Source organism: Pygocentrus nattereri, chromosome 17, assembly GCF_015220715.1.
Source record: "Pygocentrus nattereri isolate fPygNat1 chromosome 17, fPygNat1.pri, whole genome shotgun sequence".
In the NCBI taxonomy this organism is placed as follows: domain Eukaryota; kingdom Metazoa; phylum Chordata; class Actinopteri; order Characiformes; family Serrasalmidae; genus Pygocentrus; species Pygocentrus nattereri.
The window spans coordinates 2,967,209-2,989,979 of NC_051227.1; the positions used below are offsets into that span (position 1 = coordinate 2,967,209).

General features: G+C 39.0%; 1 protein-coding gene across 1 annotated transcript in view; it reads right to left on the bottom strand.

Annotated features, from left to right (window-relative positions):
* The window catches only part of slc1a5 (solute carrier family 1 member 5), a 17,711-nt gene extending 9,823 nt beyond the window's left edge, over positions 1-7,888 (bottom strand). Inside the window, exon 1 of the mRNA XM_017708908.2 lies at positions 7,179-7,888. Within this exon, the coding sequence (XP_017564397.1) occupies positions 7,179-7,690 (512 nt within the window). The 5' untranslated portion in view covers positions 7,691-7,888. The remainder of the gene's footprint in view (positions 1-7,178) is intronic.
* Between the last annotated feature and the right edge of the window lie 14,883 nt (positions 7,889-22,771).

Below are 22,771 nucleotides of genomic sequence, written 5' to 3' on the forward strand. Positions count from 1 at the left end.
CATGCTGATACAAGAGGATGGAGGAGTTGGTTAAAAAGAGTTTTTGGCCTAGACTTAGCATTATTTATGATGGAGGAGTAGTCGTTGGAGCGGGTAGTATTAAAGGCATCCCTATATTTGTGGGTGTGTTGACTAAAGTAGAGTGGACAGTAAGGCCAGTTTTTTTTTTTTTATAAAAGGTGCTCAAGATGCCGACCAATGGCCTTCAGTACCCTTAATTCAAGGGTGAACCAAGGACAGGAGCAGGTGGCAGGGAGAAGTCTATTCTTAAAAGGGGTAAAATCATTAAGTGATCCAGAGATAGTGTCATTATAAAGAGAAACCATGCTCTCAGGGGATGATGGGTTATGTAGATCAGACATGGCTGAAGACTGAAGAGAAGCAGCAAACAGACTGAGATTAACAGACTTAATATCAAAATAGACAACAGAGATTTTAGAGATTTTTTCGCAGGGGGGCGGAGTAGAAATTTGAAAACTCAACTCAAAACTCAGTTTGAAAATCAACATGCTACATCAAATTAAAACACTCTAAAGCTGAAAGGAACTCAGATGTGAAAGAGCATTCCGTATCAACATGGATATTGAAGTCACCAAGCACAATTATGGCAGAGCAAAGAGATGAGATGATTTTGAGGAGTTCATTAAGTTCAGACAAGAAGCTTGCAGCAGGTTTGGGAGAGCAATAAACAGGAACAGTAAAGGTGAGGAGGAAACAACTTTCAAAGCAATATATTCAAAAGTTGTAGTACTGAATAGGGTAAGTTCTTTGAAGGTTAAACCTGAAAGATATACCACAGCCAGACCACCTCCTCTCCCTTTCAGTTGGGGGTTTGAGAGATAATGGTAGCCTGGGGGGCGTCAGCATGTAAATATTCACCAGGTTGTTGCCAGGTTTCCAAAAGAAAAAACATTGTGCATTAAGATGAGCAAGGTTAATGATTTATTCCACAGATTGCGTTAGCGTCACAATTATATGTCCATATAGTCGGGATCCCCGCATCAGTCATCACAACCATAACTAAACGACTTTTTGACCAGTGGATGTAACGTGGACGTCGAGCAATTCCAAGTGTCCTGCAGAGATTATATGATGAGGAATCCAAGCCAAAAACAAAAACTCTGGACACCGGCCGTGGACATGACAGAGAGTGACCGCAGTCTACCAAAAGCAGGGGCTGAGCCAAGCCATAGCTGCATGAAAAAATGAGGTGTCTGTGGCAGCATTTTCACTAGAAAAGAAGGGGTACAATAGGAATGCCATTTTGACATTTTAACTGTATATAATAAACATTATACGTATAATAAACGTTTTACGTAGTACAAAATAAATTCAGGCAAAACGTAAATTGCACTTTTTGAAGGCCGCTGGCAACAATTGTGCTGCACTTTTTTCTGTCAGTCAGCTGTGCTGTAAGGTTTCTGAAATGTTTTCCTGGCATAGCTAACTAACCAACATTTGGATATCACGAGATCATGGATCTATGAAATCAAAGAGTTTAGCCTTCTTGTCATGTGCAGCTACTAGTACCTCCCCCATATTTACACACCATCACTAAACACTTCCACATTCATCTGATTCACCTTAACAAAGACATTTTGAGTTACACTCTTTTTCAGGTTTGGATATCACCCAAAAATGTGAGGGGGCACGCAAAAACAAAGCAAAAAAATTAAAATGAACTTATCAAAATTATGGCTTTTGAGATTTGTTTTTTGTGCAATTCTGAAAATCTACCTGCTGCTATTTGTCATAATGTCAGCTTTGGACCATCAATTTCACACTGGCATAATCTGCTTGCTAAGGTGGCACAACATGAACGGGTTTCCTCCTCTCTGCTAGGCAGGCTGGAATGGTACTACTTTAAATGAGAACGATTTCTTCACTATCTCGATGGCCCTTACAAGATAAACTTATGGTTTAGCTCCCCTTTATGTACAAACACACACATACCCACCTCATGCTTGCCTATTTGGCCCCACTACTACACAGCCCACCCCCTTTTTAAAAATAAATACATAAATAATAGAAATATGTTTGGTCTCTCACTTTTGAGTTAGTCATCAGTGTGTTCATTGCCTCCTTTTCCTGTTTCAAGCAGATGTACAGTTTTACATCCTAAAATACAATAAAATGTCAACTGTGAAAAAAAAAAAAAGCTTTGGATGATGGTGAAAGGCATTTTCAGACAAGTCTAAAAAGTGAGGCTTGTGAAACATTCAGACAAATTACATCATGCACTAAATAAAAAATAAGCAGGATTCTTCACTTATTTTATTTTTTCCTTAAAGTATGTTAATGTGTGTTTTCATGCACCAAATAACTAATTCATTTTTACATAACCATTCTCCAACCTCTCTTTATCGCTTAGAATTTCACATTTCACCCGGGACATCATCTGTTCGACCTGCATCATCTGTTTGACCCGCAGGTAAACGCTTTAGGTCTACCCTATCGGACAAACAGACTTAAAAAGTTTTTACCCCAGAGCCGTACAGGAACTGAACACTTCCAAATACACACACTGACAAGGACTTTTTATAGAATACTGTGCTCAGTAGAAATGCATTGAGCATTGAATTAAGTATTGCTTGCAATATATTGTGCTCCACTTGTACATAATATTTTATTGTATTGCACTGTGTTTTGTAATTTATTGTATTGCATGGCACAGAGCTCTGTGCTCAACTCTGTTCCTTTTTTCTGGTATCTACACTGACTTTTGTATCTAGCAGTACCTGAGCTCAGGACTGTCTTTTGACTGTCAGGACTGCCTAACTAAAATTCAAGCTGAAACACTCCTTATAATTTGTGTAAATGGGCAGAGCAAAACAGCAGTAGGCTGAATAGATGGATGTATATAAATATGTGGATTCCCATTGCAGAAACAATTCATTCAAAAAAGTTAGTTTCTAATATTATATATATATATATATATATATATATATATATATATATATATATATATATATATATATATATATATATATATATATAGAGAGAGAGAGAGAGAGAGAGAGAGACTGGGTACAGAGTGGCACATTATGAAACTTTGTGACTACAAGTGACTACACCCTAAGACCCTTTCTCATTAATGGCTGAAATCCACTGCTCTGTAATAAGAAAATATGCCAGCCTTGCTTGAAATGTGAACACATCTTTACAACATGTAAAATCATTTTTATTGTGGTCAGTTCACTTCTACAGCTCCTCTCTGGTTCAACTCAAATATAGGTGTGGATTGTGAGGTCAAAATCTAACCTCGTCCTCACCAGAGACGTGCTGAACAGAATGTTCTGTACATAAGACTATTGAATTGTTCAGAACATATGTATGAGATGTGATAAAAATATGTATGCGAAGCAGCTTGAGCATTTAACTGCGAAAAGGTCACAGCAAGTAGCATATGCCTGTGGCAGACTAGACAAACCATAAGTCATCAAAAATATCTATAACTAGAACGCTTGCCATGGCAACTAGGAAAGGTGAACTTAAGCTCTAGTTTCAGCAAAAGGTTAAACTGAAATGTTCCACAGGAAAATATATATCCTGTTTCTACATTGCTTGAGGTGTATAATTATGTAACCAATGCAATAAACTGAGTGTGATTGAGATTCGCTGTGTATGAGTCTTTATTCACTCCCTGGGCCCAGTAGGTCTTTGCTCTTACTACAACCGACTGACTCCTAAGTTTGCTTAGGTAAATTTTTCCACAACACGGATGAATGTGTCCTAAGTACTATGGTATGTCACATTATGTAACAGTCAACCAACGTTACCGCCCCCTGATGACTTCCTACTCATGCTATGCTCATAAATATGAAAGCATGGGTGCCTAGAGCAAGGAGATAACTACATTCACATGCTGCGCTTAATACCCCAGCACCAACTCAGAAGGTTGCGACATGCCAGATGTCTGTAACAACTGTAAATAAGCCAGTTAATCTGAGCTTAGTTTGTAAAAAAGATTGATAATGTTCAACATATGTCTAGGTAACCTGAAGGACAAATTTAAGTGAGGATTCTTGCCAGTCTCCACATAGCTGCTGGTACTGCATATGATTCATGGTTCCCTTCACAAATAAAACTCTAGGGTGCACGCAGGAACACTGGAACTACAGAAAGGTTAACGCTAAATTGCCATTGTTACTGGCTGTGTCAACCTTTTATTTGTATAGCCTTTAACGTTTTTTCCTCAACTTTCCATGGTTCCAGTGTTGCTTGCCGTTGATTTCTGATCAGTGAGTGTGCACGCCCGAGGGTTTGATTTGTGATGGGAACTGTGAATCGGATGCAACACCGGATTCATAGGGGAGCGTAAATTTGAGGGGGAATTATATCGGATGTGACCAGTAAGTGCCATGAACAGCTAGCAGAACGTAAAGATTTAGGGCCAATGCAGCAAACCCTGGCTGACTGGTAACGCTGTCTGAAACCTTGTTAAACTGAATGAAACTTACACAATGTTCAAGGAAATGCACTTTTTTCATTCAGAATTCAGCACACATAAGAAATCTAGACTCCGGTTATACTGAATATGGACCTGCTGAACAGATATGTCAATCATGCGGGCCAAACAAGCCCGCAAAAGTATTTTAGCATTCCATTAACATTAGTTTGTTTCACTATCTACTGTGCTAGTTCCCAGCATGCAACACAATGCGTTCAAGCAAATGGGCAGGTTTAAAAGACCTAAGAGTTAGCTGGAGTTTGCTAAAAAGTAGTGGAGTGTAGATACTTTTTAACAATGTTTACACATTACTTAAATTATTTTTAAAAAAAAAGAAAAAAAAAGGACAATTCTTTTTTTCATGATCTGGTGCCTTTAAATCTTGTGATCTTCCAGTATTTTTGACTGCTTTAAACTTTTAAATACATTTTCAAATAAAGCCCAGTAAATAACCTAGAAAAAACATGCCTGTCACTAATTACTGAAGATTTCCTGTGTCCTTAACTAGTGTATTGACCCCACTCTCTTATAATGTAAAATATATGCCTTCAATAATCAACCTAAGAGTTGATGTTGAGGTTCAGCTGTCCCATTTCTCCACTTTAACACACATGTTGGAGTGCAGACAATGGCATATGCTTTAGACTGAGCTCTCCAACATGCCTCCTGATTTAGTGCTTGATCCCAAATATTCCATCTGGTCCAAAACAGGATGCCGTTTTTTGTAAACAGATTAAGTTCGTGAAAACCAGTGAATTAGTGAATAAAAATGTAATCCTTACATGATTTAAATACTACAGCAAAACCATAATCATTGGGTTCTGTGAAATTAATAATATAAAGTTAACAACAATGAAGCAAGTTCTAATCACTTTATTGCTCAGAACTAGTAAAAGCTGTAGATATGTGGAAAATCTTTGTGAAATTGTTCTTTTAAATGTTGGCTTTTTTTGCAAGATATTTGCATGTTCACCAATAGGTTAAAATCTGGAATGAGTAAAGTTGTAAGTAAAACTCAGTTTGGTTTCAATAAAGGGCTGAATGATTCAAAATCATTTCAAATCGATTGCTTTGTATGGGCTGCTCTCAGTAAGCAAATTCACTGAATTTACTGATGGGGTTTCTAATTTATTTGACATACTAATAAAATTCTTAAGGTTTTTAATTGTCCATTTTCAAGGGTCCTCAAATTTATCTTTGAATTTGAATATATGTGAACTCATGGCAATACATAAATTTCAATCCCTTTCAATCCTCAGTATCCCAATAAAAGACTCTGCCAAATACTTTTGCATGTATGTTACAATAAACAATTTAATATTGAATAAAATTTTAGAAATTTCAGAATGAGAAATTTATCTTGTATTATCTTTACTGTTTTTTAATAGGTTAAAGACTCTCTGGCCCATGCTTTTTATATCATCCCGCTTGCAGAGAATACTGCAACTGCCTATAACACATTAGCACAATCTCTCTGTGACTGGACCTCGTTTTTCTTTAAAGTTCAGCTTTAAACCGACCTCTTTTCTCCGCGCTTTCGTTCTCCTTACTGATATTTTTTCCTTACCTCCTATGTGTAGTAGCACATTCCAGGATGATTTCCATCACTGCTTCATCTCCAATAACTTATGTTTTCGTTATTTCCTTATCCATTTATTTTTAACCTTTGTATAGTTTGCGATTCTATATTGTATTGTTTAGAGTACTATTTCAGCTTTGAATAGCTTTTTAATCCCTTCACTGAACTGTTCAAAATAACTGCAAAAAATATCACTATTCCTCCTGCTCTTGATGCTTCGGGTGTAAGAGATGAGCAGTAGCAAAGGAAGCAGGGTAGTGAGGGGCAGCAGCAAGGAAAAGGGAGGACAGGAAAGGTGTCTGGATGCAGCCAATATTTTAAGGTGGAAGCAAAATCTGGTGACGCGCCCCTTAAAATGGAATGGCCTATGAGACCCAATACAACAAGCTAATTAACTATGTACTTGTGACTACAAATCCCCGTTTAACACGCGATAATTGTGCTGTGTGGGCGAAGCGCCGTCTTGTTTGTTTACTGTCTAATATCTGATTTACTTATGGTATTTAATGTATAGTTTCTAGACAATGTTCGCACAATACTGTGTATTTTGTTCCTTGGAGGAACGTAATTTCACTCCACTGTGTACTTGTAATGTTACACAGATAGAACGACAATAAAAGCCCATTGACGTGACTCTGTTCACCGCTAAACAATACGAACGAGCTTCATTCGTCACAGCGCTTCTCAAGCTTCATCAGCCCACGCGAAATGATCAGGGCATTCCTATGAAACCAGGCGGGGCCGTTTCTGTATAGTACAGTCTGTGTACCACCACTTCAGCAACGGATTAGTCATTTTGCCAACACATGGTCAGCAGCTGATGCAACTGCCCGCTGGCGTTACAACACAACGTAACCGAATACATATAACATCAACAAGTTCATCTTGGCAATGTAAACCATCACGTGTGTACCACTGTAGAGAGCAAAATTTATTACAGTAGGCAGAAGTAGGCATTCTAATTTCACATGTAAATTAAATCAGTAGTTACACGACACCAGGAAACGAAGGAGTGTATTTAGTAGCTTGGTATGGCCGGATATATATATAGCTAGCTCGTTTACCATGCTGTTGACTTAACTTCCGCATTGCTGTCAGTCGACCTGAACTACTTAAGTAAGTAACACGTGTTCGAGTGTACTTACTTACCTTATTAAGTCTAAAAAGGAGTCGACCACCTCCTTGGCCTCAGGGACTTGGTCGTCTGTTGAAGCAACTGTAAGTTTGATGCCGTCAGATGAGCCAGGCTTGATAATAAACGCCATAATAACACCGATGGCTGATGAAATGAGTGTGGTCACCAAAAAGAAGAGCATCGCCCAGCCCCCAAGTTTGCCCAGGGCTTTGGGGTCGATGCTAGCGGCTCCTGACACGAGGCTACACACAACCAATGGGATGATGATCATTTTCAGGAGGCGAACTAGGAGTTCTCCAGGAAAACCGAAGTAGATGATCTGCGCTTGGCTCAGCTTTGCGTTTCGCACGCCAAGTCCAATAAAAATGCCAATGATGACAGCGGTCACTGTCAGGATCACAAGCAAATTTGCCACAAAAATCCTTTTTAACCTCGACGATATTGGCTCCGGCGACTTCTTTCTGAGATCGGCCAATCCATTAGCAAGCGCTGGTTCATCAACGTTAGAAACTCCCGCATCTGCCATTGTGTGCTCAAAGTAATAAACGTTAAGGTTAAAACAGTGGACTAATAAAAACGTTGGTTCGAAACAAATGCCTACTTACAATGTGAGAGTAAAGCGCCCGCCTGTAATGAGCCTTTAGTGTTAGTATGTGCTAAGCACACTGCCTGCCGGTTGCACTCGCACGCGTGTTCACTTCTAGTTTGACTGTTGCTAAACCCCTGACGTCACGACAAAAGGCGGGACTTAGGACCCGAGTTGTTCCAATGTCACGTGACCTGTACTATATACTGTACTTCTTTCTTACGTGGCAGGCCAACCTGTTTTAGATATTGAGTTGGGCGATCCCCGGTACAGAACTGAATGAAAATTTGTTAGAAACATAGTTTCTTTTTGTGATTGAAATGGCGATTGTTGACATTCTCATTTTTCATAAGCAGAGTCATAAAGCTAATTAGGCAACTGCCTTCAGTTTCTAAACACAATGGCCAACAAAACAGCAGTCTCTAGAGTATCTAGAGGCAATAGCAGACCACGTTGTGTTCCTCTTATGTCAGCAAAGAACAGAAAACTGAGGCTTCAGTGGGCACAGGATCACCAAAACTGGACAGTTCTAGACTGGAAAAATGTAGCCTGGTCTGATGAATTTCTGCTGAGGCACACAGATAGTAGGGTCAGAATTTGGTACCAACAGCATAGACCTAATCTGTCTTGTCTTAATAGTGCATGCTGGTGGAGGTGGTGTAATGGTGTGCGAAATGTTTTCTTGGCACAACTTGGGATTATATCAAGCAGACTCTTGACTCTAAAACATACACTCTGCTCTATTCCCTTTGTATTTCCTCTGTCTCCACTCAGCATCTGCCACATTATTGTCTCTCTCTGTCCTCTCTGCTGCTTTTTCACTTGCTTCTCTTGTCCTAATAAAGCTGGGGATCTTCTGCATCATGTCCTTTTCATCTCCTTTCTTTTCATCTGTGATATGGCAAAATAGAAAGGTTAGCTTTATGTTCTGTTCAGATATCCTCCACCTGAGTTCATGAATGGAACATTTTTTGGAACATGTTGCTGGCATCAAGTTCAAAATGGGCAAATATTTTAAAAAGTAAGTTTCAACATTTTATTTGATGTCTTTGTACTGTCTTGAATTAAATATTGGGTTTAAGTTATTTTCCCATCATTTGTTTTTATTTTACATTTTGCACAGCGTCCCAACTTTTTTTGAAACAGGGCTGTAGAATACTTTGTTGTTAATGGTCACAAAATAGTATTATTTAATAAGTATGATCATAGCTGGTCCATCTCTGTCCATCTCTGTCACCACCTGCTTCACATGGTACAATACCGATGGTAAATATATCTTTCACAAACATGTTCACTTCTAAGGAGATTACTTCATTACATTACATTACTACATTTTTCAAAATGTCTCAGTATTCCTCCACTCAGGCTTTAGTAGAAACTTTAGGTCAATCTTTAGATTTCATCTAACAAGCATGGTTTCTACATGCCATAGTTAAAAGTTAAATACACATTGGTGATGTTTCTTCTGAATATTGTATGCTTTTTTGTTCAGTGACTAAGTACTTAAACTAAAAGTATGTAAAAAGTAACTTCTGAATACTGCATTTTCAAAATACAGCTTGGACTTAATCTAGATGTCTAATTTTTCTGTTCTGAATATATTTTTGTGTTCTGAATCATTTTTGGGTTCCCAATATTTATATTCTGTTAAATGGAATCCCTGCATATTATAGATTATAGATACAGAATAGCAAGCAAGCAAAATTTATTTATATAGCGCTTTTTACAACAGGTGTTGTCACAAAGCAGCTTTACAGAACAATCAGTATTACAGAGAGAAGAGAAAAGAAGAAAGAAAATCCGGGTCCAAGCCCCCATGAGCAAGCCAGCGGCGACGGTGGCAAGGAAAAACTCCCTAAAAGAGGAAGAAACCTTGAGAGGAACCAAGACTCAGAAGGGGAACCCATCCTCCTATGGTCGACACCGGACAGCAAACATTATTAGTATGAAGTATTATAGTAAAGTGGGAAAAGAAAGAGAGAGATCTGAGGGTGAGGACTGCACAGCGCTGTACAGCAAGAAGCTCAGTGTTGGTCAAACCGGTCCAGAAGGCTGGTGAGCAGCGGCACCAATCAAGGCAGTAGAGGCAACAGCATCAGGCGCACAGGATGGGCAGCTGATCAGCTCGGCAGAGAAAGGAGAAGAAAAAACAGAGTTAGTACTGTAAAGAGTGGCTGACCACAGATTACAGTAAAACAGAGCAGTGTAGACTCCAGCAGGTCTAAACCTGACAGGGAAGACTAGTCACCAAACGCTTGACTGTACAAATAAGTTTTTAGCCTAGACTTAAAGATTGGGGCTGTGTCTGATTCCCGAACATTGGCAGGAAGATTATTCCAGAGCTGGGGGGCTTTGTATGAGAAAGCTCTCCCCCCTGATGTAGCTTTATTTATTCTAGGTACCAGTAGTAAGCCAGCACCTTGTGATCTAAGTAGGCGTGATGGTTCATAGTGGGAGAGGAGTTCACTCAGGTACTGAGGGGCGAGCCCGTTTAGAGCTTTATAAGTCAGTAATAGAATTTTATAATCAATGCGAAATTTAACTGGTAACCAGTGCAGGGCTGATAAAACTGGACTAATATGGTCAAACTTCCTAGTTCTTGTGAGGACTCTGGCTGCAGCGTTCTGGACTAGCTGAAGCTTGTTAAGGCTTTTGCTGTGACATCCAGACAGCAGGGCATTACAATAATCTAGCCTTGAAGTGATAAATGCATGAACTAGCTTTTCTGCATCCTGTAGAGATAATGAATTTCTTAATTTAGCGATATTGCGGAGATGCAGGAAAGCTGTTCTAGTGATATTAGATATATGTGTGTCGAAGGAGAGATCAGCGTCTATCATGACACCAAGATTTTTAACAGATAGGCTTGATGAAACTGAGAGATTGTTAACTTTTAGTGTTGAGTTAGACAGTCTGTGTCTGGCTAATTTTGGACCAAGAAGCAGGACCTCTGTTTTATCTGAGTTAAGTAACAGAAAATTATTTGACATCCAATCTTTTATGTCTTTTATACAGTCCTCAATCTTGCCAAGTTTAATTTTATCATCCGGTTTACTTGATATATATAACTGGGTGTCATCTGCATAACAGTGGAAATTTATGCCGTGTTTACTGATAATGGTGCCTAGTGGTAGCATATATATTGTAAATAATATAGGTCCTAAAACAGAACCTTGTGGAACACCATAAATTACTTTTGCACGAACAGATGATTCACCCTTTACATTAACAAACTGATATCGATCGGTGAGGTAGGACCTGAACCAGGAAAGAGCTGTTCCTGTTACCCCTACAAGGTTTTCTAGTCTATCTAGTAGGATAGCGTGGTCTATTGTGTCGAATGCTGCACTAAGGTCAAGGAGGACTAACAACGACACATTTCCTTGGTCCGTGAATAATAGAAGATCATTTATAATTTTTACTAATGCTGTTTCTGTACTATGATGTGGCCTAAAACCAGACTGAAATTTTTCGTGTAGATTATTCCTATGCAAATAAGGGCTTAATTGTTTTGCTACCACTTTTTCCAGGATCTTAGATATGAAGGGGAGATTTGAGATGGGTCTATAATTTGATAGTTCACAGGGATCGAGGTTAGCTTTCTTAATCAGCGGTCTAATTACTGCAAGTTTAAAAGTTTTTGGGATATATCCGAGGCTAAGAGAGGAGTTTATTATTGACAGAATAGGCTTAGTTATTTCTGGTAAGATTTCCTTGAGTAGACCTGTAGGGATCGGGTCCAGAATACAGGTCGATGGTTTTGCAGAAGAGACTATTTTGATTAGTTCATTTTCTTGGAGTAATGTAAACAATTCCAGCCTATCTGGAGTGACTCTAATATTCTCAGGGTCTAGACTGGAATTATAAGCCACCAGGTTTGTGGAGTTTAACTGTGTGTTCAGAATTGTCTGTCTAATTTTTTCAATTTTATCACTAAAGAAATTCAGAAAATCATTGCTGCTATAGGCTGATGGCATCTGGGGTTCAGTGACTCTTTTGTTCTCTGTCAGTTTAGAAATTGTGCTAAATAGTAATCTGGGATTGTTCTTATTGTTTTCTATGAGAGAGGAGAGATAGGCTGAACGTGCTGCAGTAAGAGCTCTTCTATAGTCTATAAGGCTCTCCTTCCAGGCGGACTGGAACACTTCTAATTTAGTCAGACGCCATTTTCGCTCTAGTTGCCTGGCTGTCTGTTTTAGAGTTCGAGTGTGATCATTATACCACGGGGCGAGTTTTTTCTGCCGTACTATTTTGCTTTTTAATGGAGCTACACTGTCTAACGTAGATCGAAGAGTATCCTCTAAGAATTTGGTCATAGTATCTAACTAGGATTAGGATTAGATGGACAGCTGACTGAAGTTGATAACTGCGGGAGGTTTCTGATAAAGCTGCCAGCTGTGGAGGAAGTTATAGTCCTCTTAACCTGATAGCATGGTGATGAGCGCATATTACCACTAAACTGGATTTTGTATGAGATTAAGTAATGGTCTGAGACGGCTGTGCTCTGGGGGAGAATGGCTAAGTTATCTATGTCTACACCAAAGGTCAGTATTAAGTCTAGAGCGTGGTTGAGGTGGTGTGTTGGCCCTTTTATAATTTGGGTGAATCCCATGGAGTCTATGATAGATATGAATGTCTTACTTAATATGTCGTGAGGGTTGTCGATGTGGATATTAAAATCTCCGACAATTAATATTTTATTTGAAAAAACGTTATTAGGCTTGATAGAAATTCAGAGAATTCTCGTAAGAACTGCGAATACGGACCGGGTGGCCTGTAAATTGTGATTAATAGAAATGAATGTTTATTTGTTCCTTGCTCAAGTATATTGAGTACAAGAACTTCAAAAGAAGAAAATGTAGGTCCTGCTTTCTGGTTCACGCCTAAAGCTTTAGCATGGATGGTTGCTATACCTCCACCCCGACCGCTTAAACGAGGGCTGTGTGCATAGCTGTAGCCTGCGGGAGTGGCTTCATTTAGACTAAGGTACTCATCGGGTCTAATCCACGTTTCTGTGAGGCACAGAGCATCAAAACCATGATCTGTAATAATTTCATTTACAATGATGGCTTTAGATGCCAGGGATCTAATATTAAGCAGGCCTAGTTTTAGACCAAAGGTGCGGTCGTTGTAAACCAGTGTAACTGGTCTGATATGAATGAGGTTACTAAGGCAAACGCTTCGAGGCTTTTTGATGTGTTGTTTTATTCGGGGAACAGACACAGTCTCAATTGTATTTACACAATAAGCATTACATATAGCAAGACATAAACCTTACAATTGGTTATTGTATTCCTATTATGAGTTATTTGCTGTGTAGTTAGTAATATAACATTATCTGTTTGAATGATAAGTCACAAAGTGAGCATGAAATGTTTGGGTATTAACAAGCAGTGGTACAGTGGCACGGTTGATTTCTTGGCCGGGCGACCAAGGTGCTTTTTTTGTGTGGAGTTTGCATGCTCTCCCCATGTCTGTGTGGGTTTCCTCCCACAGTCCATAGACATGCAGTCAGGGTAACTGGACATGCTAAATTGCCTCTAGGTGTGAACGTGTATGCCTGTCTGTCTGCCCTGTGATGGACTGGTGACCTGTCCAGGGAGAAAACTTTTCATTAAGAAAAGTTCAACATGTTTCTCTTACTATAGACAATAAAGTCTGGCTGATGAAAAAGTGTATGGACAAATATTTACATTTCAGATGTACTATATTTCAGGTGTACTTCAGGTGTTATATTTTACAATTCCAAAAACTTTTGGATGCTGTGTAATATGTAAATAATGTAAATAAAAACATTTTTTAAATGATTTGCAAATCTCATACACCCATATTTTATTCACAATAGAATATAGAATACATAGCACATGTTGAAAGTGAGACATTTCACCATTTCATGAAAAACATCAATTCAAATACAACTTGCAGCAATGCTTTTCAAAAAAGTTGGGACAGGAAAAACAGAAGGCTGGAAAAGTAAGAAGTACTAATAAAAAACAGCTGGAGGAGCAATTTGCAACTAACACACATGACTGGGTATAAAAAACAACATTTTAGAAAGGCCTCTCAGAAGCAAAGATGGGCAGAGGTTCACTTAACTTAATCTGCCTTGTACTTCTTGCTCCTTGTTGCACCGTGTTGTTCCTGGAGGAATGTAATTTCACTTCACTGTGTACATAGATGGAATGACAATAAAATCCTCTTGACTTGACTTGACTCTTGACTAACAGAAAATTGTGAAGACTTTGGATATCTCACCATCTGCAGTACATAATATCATCAAAAGATTCAGAGAGTCTGGAGAAATCCCAGTGTGCAAGGGACAAGGCAGATGATCAAAATTAGATGCTCGTGATCTGTGGGCCTTCAGGCAGCACTGCATTAACAACAGGCAGGATTCAGTACTTTAAATCACTACATGGGCTCAGGAACACTTCCAGAAATCATTGTATGTGAAACCAGTTCACTGTGCAATCCACAAATGCAAAGCTGTATCATACAAAGAAGAAGCCATATGTCAAGACAATCCAGAAACACCACCATCTTCTCTGGACCAAAGCTCATTTAAAATAGACTGAGGAAAAATGGAAAACTGTTATGTGGTCAGTTTAATCAAATTTTTAAATTCTTTTTGGAAATCATGGATACCAGGTCCTGCAGACTCAAGAGGGGAGGAACCGTCCAAATTGTTATCAGCACACAGTTCAAAAGCCTTCATCTCTGTCTACAGTCCAGATATTTCACCTGTAGAAAATATTTGGCACATCATCAAATCAAATCAAATCAAATTTATTTGTATAGCGCTTTTTACAACGGATGTTGTCACAAAGCAGCTTTACAGGATTTCAGAAAAGACAAAGTTTCCACAGGACTGAAAGAATGTACAGAATGTACAGAAACCCCCCAGTGGGCAAGCCAGGGGCAACAGTGGCAAGGAAAAACTCCCTCAGAACTGAGGAAGAAACCTTGGGAGGAACCAGGCTCACCAGGGGGGACCCATCCTCCTCTGGTCAAACTACCTACAAGTGATTATACTACTAATATTATCAGCAGTAATATTGATATTAGGAATATCTAGGAGTCTATGAGAACATCAGGGTAGGGTGGGCAGCTCATCCAAGGTGGTTGGTGGTAGCTGAGGCGTGGGCAGCTTGTCTGAAGTGGGTAGCAGGGGGGCTCGGCAGTCAGTCGTCCTTCAGTGTCCAGCCGGACACGTGGGCGGTTGTATACTCGGAAAAAAAGCAGGTAAATGGAATTAGTTTTATTCTATCCGTTTGTACATAAACAGGGAATGTAAACATTTACAGAGTGTGGCTAACGACTCCGGCAGATCTGACTATGACTGCTTAACTAAAAGGAGAGAACCAGAAGGACACACAGACACGGCAGCACTCTGAAACAGTTCGGCATCCCTCCACTCCACCGTCCACAAACTTGAGTGACCACGTGCGAGCAGCGGGACGACAGCACCAGCGTCTCAGTTTACTGTAATTCCCTGTGTCCATGGACCCCTGGATCTGCTGCCTTTATCTAGGGGGGAACATTACCTACCAAAAGCTAAACTGAACAAGTGTGTTTTCAGCCTAGTCTTAAAGATAAAAGCTCTTCCCCCAGATGAAACCTTCTGAATTCTAGGAACTATTAATAAGCCAGCGCTCTGGGATCTGAGTGGTCGTGATGGCTCATAATGAGAAATAAGGTCTTGCAGGTATTCAGGGGCAAGACCATGTAGGGCTTTATAAGTCAGTAAAATGATTTTATAATCAATACGGAATTTAATAGGTAGCCAATGAAGTGATGATAGCACTGGACTAATATGCTCAAATTTTCTAGTTTTAGTGAGGACCCTGGCTGCGGCGTTTTGGACTAGTTGGAGTTTGTTTAAATTCCTGCTCGTACATCCTGACAGTAGCGCATTACAGTAGTCTAGCCTAGAAGTAATAAAGGCATGTACTAGTGTTTCTGCATCACGCAGGGATAGGGCATTTCTGATCTTGGCAATGTTGCGAAGATGTAGAAAAGCTGTCCTAGTGATGCTGCCTGTGTGTTGATCGAATGATAAATCTGAATCTATTATAACGCCGAGATTTTTTGCTGCTAGTCCAGGTGCGGCTGGAAAGTTGGCGAGATTTAAGATTAAATCTGGTGATTTACTTCTTGCTAATTTTGGACCCAGAAGGAGAACCTCTGTTTTGTTACTGTTTAATAGGAGGAAGTTGCGTGACATCCAGCCTTTCACGTCTTTTACACAGTCCTCCATTTTCTTTAACCTGTATTGGTCATCAGGCTTGGCTGATATGTACAGTTGAGTATCGTCTGCATAACAATGAAAGTTTACGCCATGATTACTTATAACTGTGCCTGACGGTAACATGTATAGTGTAAATAGTAATGGTCCTAATATAGACCCCTGCGGAATACTTTTGAACTTTTGAATAAGTGGAAGATAAATTGTTTACCCTAACAAACTGATAACGTTCTGATAGGTAAGATCTGAACCATGATAGGGCCGTCCCTGTGACTCCAACCATGTTTTCTTACCTTTCTAGGAGAATATTGTGGTCTATTGTATCAAAAGCCGCGCTAAGGTCAAGTAGCACTAAGAGAGATATGTAACCTTGATCAGAGGCAAGAAGAAGATCATTAGTTATCTTAACTAGAGCCGTCTCAGTGCTATGGTGTGGCCTGAATCCAGACTGAAATTTTTCATATATATGGTTCTTGTGTAGATATGAACTAAGTTGTTGGGCCACAGCTTTTTCTAAGATCTTAGATATAAACGGTAAGTTAGAAACAGGCCTGTAATTGGACAAAACGGTGACATCAAGATTTGGTTTCTTGATCAGAGGTTTGATAACAGCAAGTTTAAAAGCTTTGGGTACATGGCCCAGACTAAGGGATGAGTTTACAATAGTTGAGATAGGGTTTATAATAACTGGCAGTACTTCTTTGAGTAATTTTGATGGAATTGCATCGAGTGTGCAGGTTGTGCAATTTGCAGAGGAGATAATCTTCTCTAGCTCCAGCTGTGGGAGGGGGTAAAAGGTTTCCAGACTCTTTTCTACAGCTGTGTTTTGTTCTATATCAGCCAAGTCAGATGGCAGCAAAGCTGGATTTGAATTTGATACTGTGGGTTGAATTTGTTGTCTAATATTATCAATTTTATTATTAAAGAAGTCCATAAAAACTTCACTGGTGAGAGTTGCTGGGATTTCTGGTTCATTACTTGCCTGATTTTGTGTGATTTGGGAAATCACATTAAACAGAACTCTAGGATTATACTTATTATTCTCGATCAGCGAGGCCAGATATGCTGACAGGCAGTGTGGAACACTTCTAGTTTGGTATGACGCCATTTCCGCTCTAATTTCCGAGTTGTTTGTTTTAAGGTCCGGGTTTTATCGTTGTACCACGGGGCGAACTTTTTCTGCCTTATTCTTTTTATTTTAAGTGAGGCCACATTTTCTAAGGTGGATCGTAAGGTATTTTCTAAATAATCGGTTAGTAAATCTAGTTCAATTGGATCTGATGGAGTGGAGACTGGGGTTGATAACTCTGGGAGATTTTCTATAAATTGTAGGGCGGTAGATGGTTTTATTGTGCGCTTTGTTGAATAACGAGGGGACGTATATATGTTATGGCTAAATCGTAGCTCATATGAAATTAAGTAATGGTCGGAGATCGCTGAGGTTTGCGGTAAGATATTAAGCTTGTCTATGTTAAGACCTAGTGTCAAAACTAAATCTAACGTATGACTACAGTAGTGTGTCGGCCCTGTTACATTTTGGGTAAAACCAACAGTCTAGGATTGAGGTAAATGCCCTTTTTAATGGGTCGTCTACCTTCTCAAAGTGAATATTAAAATCTCCTACAATTATTACTTTATCATTACACACAGAGAGGTTTGCAGCGAAGTCACTAAATTCTTTTATAAATTCAGAGTATGACCCTGGTGGTCTGTAAATGTTAAATAATGAGAACGCCTTCTTTTTTTTTGTGACCGGATTTGTGACGTGAATAGAGAGGACCTCAAAGGAAGTAAAAGTGTCGCATTGTTTCTGACTAATATCGAGAGTATTTTGGTATATTACACAGACTCCACCTCGCTTGCCTGTTAGTCTTGGCCTATGTGCATAATTGTAGCCTACAGGCATGGCTTCATTTAAAGCTAAATATTCATCTGGTCTAACCCATGTTTCAGTAAGACAAAAAAAGTCAAATTTATGATCGCTTATAATTTCATTTACGACGACTGCTTTAGAGTTTAATGATCTGACATCATGAAATGAAAAATCCAGCAAATAAGACCCAGGACTGTTGAGCAGCTAGAATCCTACATCAGACAAAAATGGGACAATTTTCTTCTACCAAAACTCCAGCAATTGGTCTCCTCACTTCACAGACATTTACATACTGTTGTTAATAGAAGAGGGGATGCTACGCAATTGTAGACATAGCCCTGTCCCAGCTTTTTTGGAATTGCAATCAAGTTCTAAATGAGTTAAAGAGTTATGATCTTTATTTTTCATGAAAGAGTAAAATGTGTCACTTTCAACATCTGATATGTGTTCTTTGTTCTATTTTACATTGCATCTCAACCAAGGGCTCCATGAAAATGCAAATTAGATATACTCTATGTACAGTTATTTTCAGCTATTTCAGTGCAGCATCCACTGGTCATGGTTATAATGGACTAATATTGTTATGTGATCTAATGTACTATGTTATATGATGACACAGCTGCCTAACCTATACATTGAAGAGGTTCTTCGGTGTGATTATCTGGGTGTTATGAGGGAAATAATAATAAATAATTAAGTTATACAAGTACAGTTAAGTTATACACTCCCAAAGCTAACTTTGTTTTTCATTGCTTAATAAAATGAATTAAAATATGTCAAAATGTGCAGAAAGCAGTTAATAAACTGAAACAACATTCTCAAAATGAGAAACATTACACATATCAACTGGATTAAAGAGTTCACTTGCCATGATTTCCTTTTTTGCAACGTTGATGGTTGCGCCAGTATAATGTGCCAACATCAGAGGCTGAGCCCATAGCCCATTTTACATGGCCACATGGTTACACAGCTGTCCTCTTGAGTACAGAGTATAGACTATTAAAAAATTCCTGAAAAGGAATTCACTTCATGGTTACATATTAGGTTAAAAAAAATCTACTGGTATGCCCATATCTTGAGAATACATATGTGCATATTACATTCTTCCTGTTTTCTGTCAGCTGCTTTTGTGTTAAGCTCTTTTCCAACTGTTTCTGTCCTCTGTTGCTGCAACATTTAATTGCTTGGACATTGGAAATACTATTAGTCAAAAATTAACTGCAAGTATTATTACCACCTGGCAACTAATAAATAAATCTGTATGACCTGGTACCCAGTATCTCATCAGAAGGTTCTCCAGAGAAGTGGAACATGAGCACCACTGATACCTCTGTGTAAACACCTCCGCTACTCATCTTTATGGGACAATGATGATGGTTTGTGTGGATATGAGTGGAACTACTTTGCATATGTTGAACTTTATTGGAATGTTGAATGTCCCAGGTATACAAGGCTTATGCTTCACAGTTATTATCTTATCTTAACTTGTATGTTTGCCTACTTCATTTAATAATTCATCATTAATTCAATGTATTTCTATGCCTTTTCTTTTTCTATACATATTATATTCTTAGACAAAATGTGCTGATCATGTGGTCCTGCCTGTGCACAGAGTATTACAGTCACATGATGTAGTGTAGTGCAGACAACCCACCCAGTCCTGACTGGTTGCACAAAGGCTAAGCATTCTATGACAGAGCATAAACTGCTGAGTCATTCTTACTCAGCTGAATGGAGACATTTAATATGGTCTAAGAAGCATCTGTCATTATGCCCATTTAGAATGGTGGCTATTTACAGACTGATGATGGTTTTAATATGCTTTAAGAAATCTGGAGGAAAGAAATTATATGCACACAAGACTTAACTGTAGCTCTACCTTCAGATTCAGAAAGTCAAACAAACACTAGCAATAGGAATATCGGCAGCCACTGAAAGATCAGTGAAAGACGTATACAAGAGTTAACAAAACAGTAAATTTTGGTTTATAATCTTGGGGACTGTCAATTGTGGTAGTAAAGAAGAACCAGAGGATGGTCTTTTCTGGACGTAAAATGTCTCTCTATGGTAGACACACAAAGCCCCACTAACCCACAGCCCAACAAAATAAAACAGTCAACACTGTTTTATTGTAACACATACTTGGATAAGTTGTAACAAGTAGACAAAAAAACAGGCCACACCATGTGATATACTTAAAAAAATGTTTATAGAAATAAAATAACAATCCAATAAATAATAACAATCCAAAAAACAATAAAATAACCAATCTCTCGCTCTCTCTCTCTTCGCTTCGTTCTATAACTTAAATCCACTTTCTGTTTGACTCAGGAGCATGTGTGTGTGTGAAAATTAGTCTACTAGAACAAAGTCCCTTAATGCTATGTATGCTTAATGAACAGCCTACAATACTACCTGTGTAACAAACGTTAGTCAAAAAAAACAAAAGTAACAAAAGAACAATGTCAGTGTGTGTGAGTCTATGTGTGTAAATTCCTAATCAGAGTCACAGTGGTAACAAGTGCATATTGGTAGTCCTGGAGAGTAGACTTGGTGGAACCAGAGACTGCATAGGACACAATTTGCCCACACTTCCTTAAGCTTTGAGCCAAATAGCTCTGCACAGACAATACAAAAGTTTTTGTTATCTGAGGTCTCAAAATCCTCAGCACTGGCTTTCAGCATTTTCTTGGCAGGCTTCCTCTCCTTTTTCTTTTCCTTCCCTTTATTCTTTCCTAAACACTCCTTCTTAGACACATTTTTCTTTCCTCTTCTTTGTTCTTCTTCATCAGAGTTTGCTTCTCCTGTATCGGTATTTCAGACTCACTGTTCTCTTAAATGATTTTCATATCATTACATCATCTCAGTCTTTTTTGGAAACAGGGTTGTTTAAAAGATATGCGAAACATTTTATTTTAATGATTAAGGAGTTGTAAAATTAGGTTCAATATATGCCATGTAATATGCAGCTTTGCAAATAGCTAAGAGGAACAAGTTTGTCAAATAGTATTTGGAGTTAAGCTACAAGTTAAAATATTTAGTGAATGATTCACTGAAAATGGCAACATACAAAGTAAAAAAAATGTTACTTGAATGTGTTTTATGATCTTAAATTCCTGTTTTAAAACTAGACTTGTCATAAGAAGCATTAAATCCAGTGTGGATAAGCGGTTCTAAACGTCTATTAGGTACAGTGCTAACATAACACTGAAACAAAAATTACTGCATTGCTCTTTTAAAGTTGATTTTTTTTTTGAGCTGATCCAAGGCGTTGTGAATATGTAGAAGCAGATATGAGTTGGGTTTTGAGACAGTGTTGCATCATTGGTAGTTCATGCAGAAATGATTTTTATCTGGCTGCTGTGCAAACCTTTTATATGTTTGTTCCACCCCTATGTTGTGTGAACTATCAATATCTTTGTCAGAACCATATCTCCCCCCACAGCATGGAAAATATCGAAGTTCTCGTGAGACTTAGGTGTTCCCCTCCCCCATGTCATGTCAACTCTCACTGGTTCTCAAACTACTACAGTTATGGTTATGTTAGATAAGGGCCCTAAATTTTTTTGAAGATTATAAAATTGCATAGTGACTTCAATATCATCCAAAACAAATGTGTGTAAAATGCTGATATTTTTAAAGTTTTATACAGCTAAAATAGCCTGGGGTCAAATTGACCCCAAAGAAAACAGATGAGTACAACATTTGTACAGGACATTAAAAACATATCACCATGTTTATTATATGTTCACCCAGTTGTTCCCATTAACTTAGAAAAAGTAATTAAATATGAAGCAAAAAAAAATTATGTCAATCATTTACTCAAAGACGTTAAACATTGAATGGGGTCAAATTGCTGCTACCATCTCCTTTATTTTCTCTTCTGTGACCTCTTTCTTTGTATTGTATCATATTGGAGATAATGGCGCAGAAGCTTTCTAAACCCTTACCCGTGCCTTTGCCATAGATCACGCACCACTTTCAAACCCAAACCTCACCCATCCCTTCACCGTACTCACTGCCGCTGCCATCCACACCTCCCATTTCCTCCATCGTTTATTGCACCATCAGTGCCAATGAGGGTGCTGCTTTTAAGCACCAACCATCAGGGATCCATACATTGGTACTGGTGCTGCATGTTCAAGTTCTTCAGCATTGTTGGCTTTACTCACAAAAAGTCATGTTGCCCTTAACCTGACAGTGTACCCTGCTCCTGGGATTCTGCCCACCAGCTTTAGCGCTACACATGCCGGTGTTTCCCCCACAGAAGATTGCATTCAAGAGGCTGAGCATGGCAGCAGTTGCTGCTAGATCATTCAATTCAAGAATTCACACATCACAGATGCCAGAACTCTCTTGCACTTAGCTTAGTACTCATGTACTGTGGTTAGTCTATGACAAGCAAGAGTCATGTTCTCCCCCTCATGTCGACTTTACCACTGGTGACAGAGCTGAGTTGGATGGTTGTCACCTCATAGTCATCTGGAGTGCGGGAACATGCACTGACAAGCCTGTGTCAATGAGCACAGGAAGGTGTTTCCTGTTTATGCTGCACTCTATCCAAAACCTGTGATGGCAGCCTTTCATCCTGGCGGCATTGATGCTGAGGGGTCATTCTCTATGGGGGCTGCCTGACCCTCAGTGTGCAGTGGGAGCAATCTTCCTTTTTTCTGCACTGCCAGCACGCTACTTGCTCTATCATTGCTCGCTCGAGGGCTGCATCACATCACTCTTCCTCTGACTCTTCCATTATTCCATCTTTTCTTCAGGGACGGCCACTTAAAGGCTAGTCAATATAGCGAGCCACATGTGTTGCCTCAGTTGTAATAATGGGAAATAATATTTTTCCAATATTACAAGTTGTAACAGTAGAAAGAACTACTGTGTGGTTACAAGGTGTATG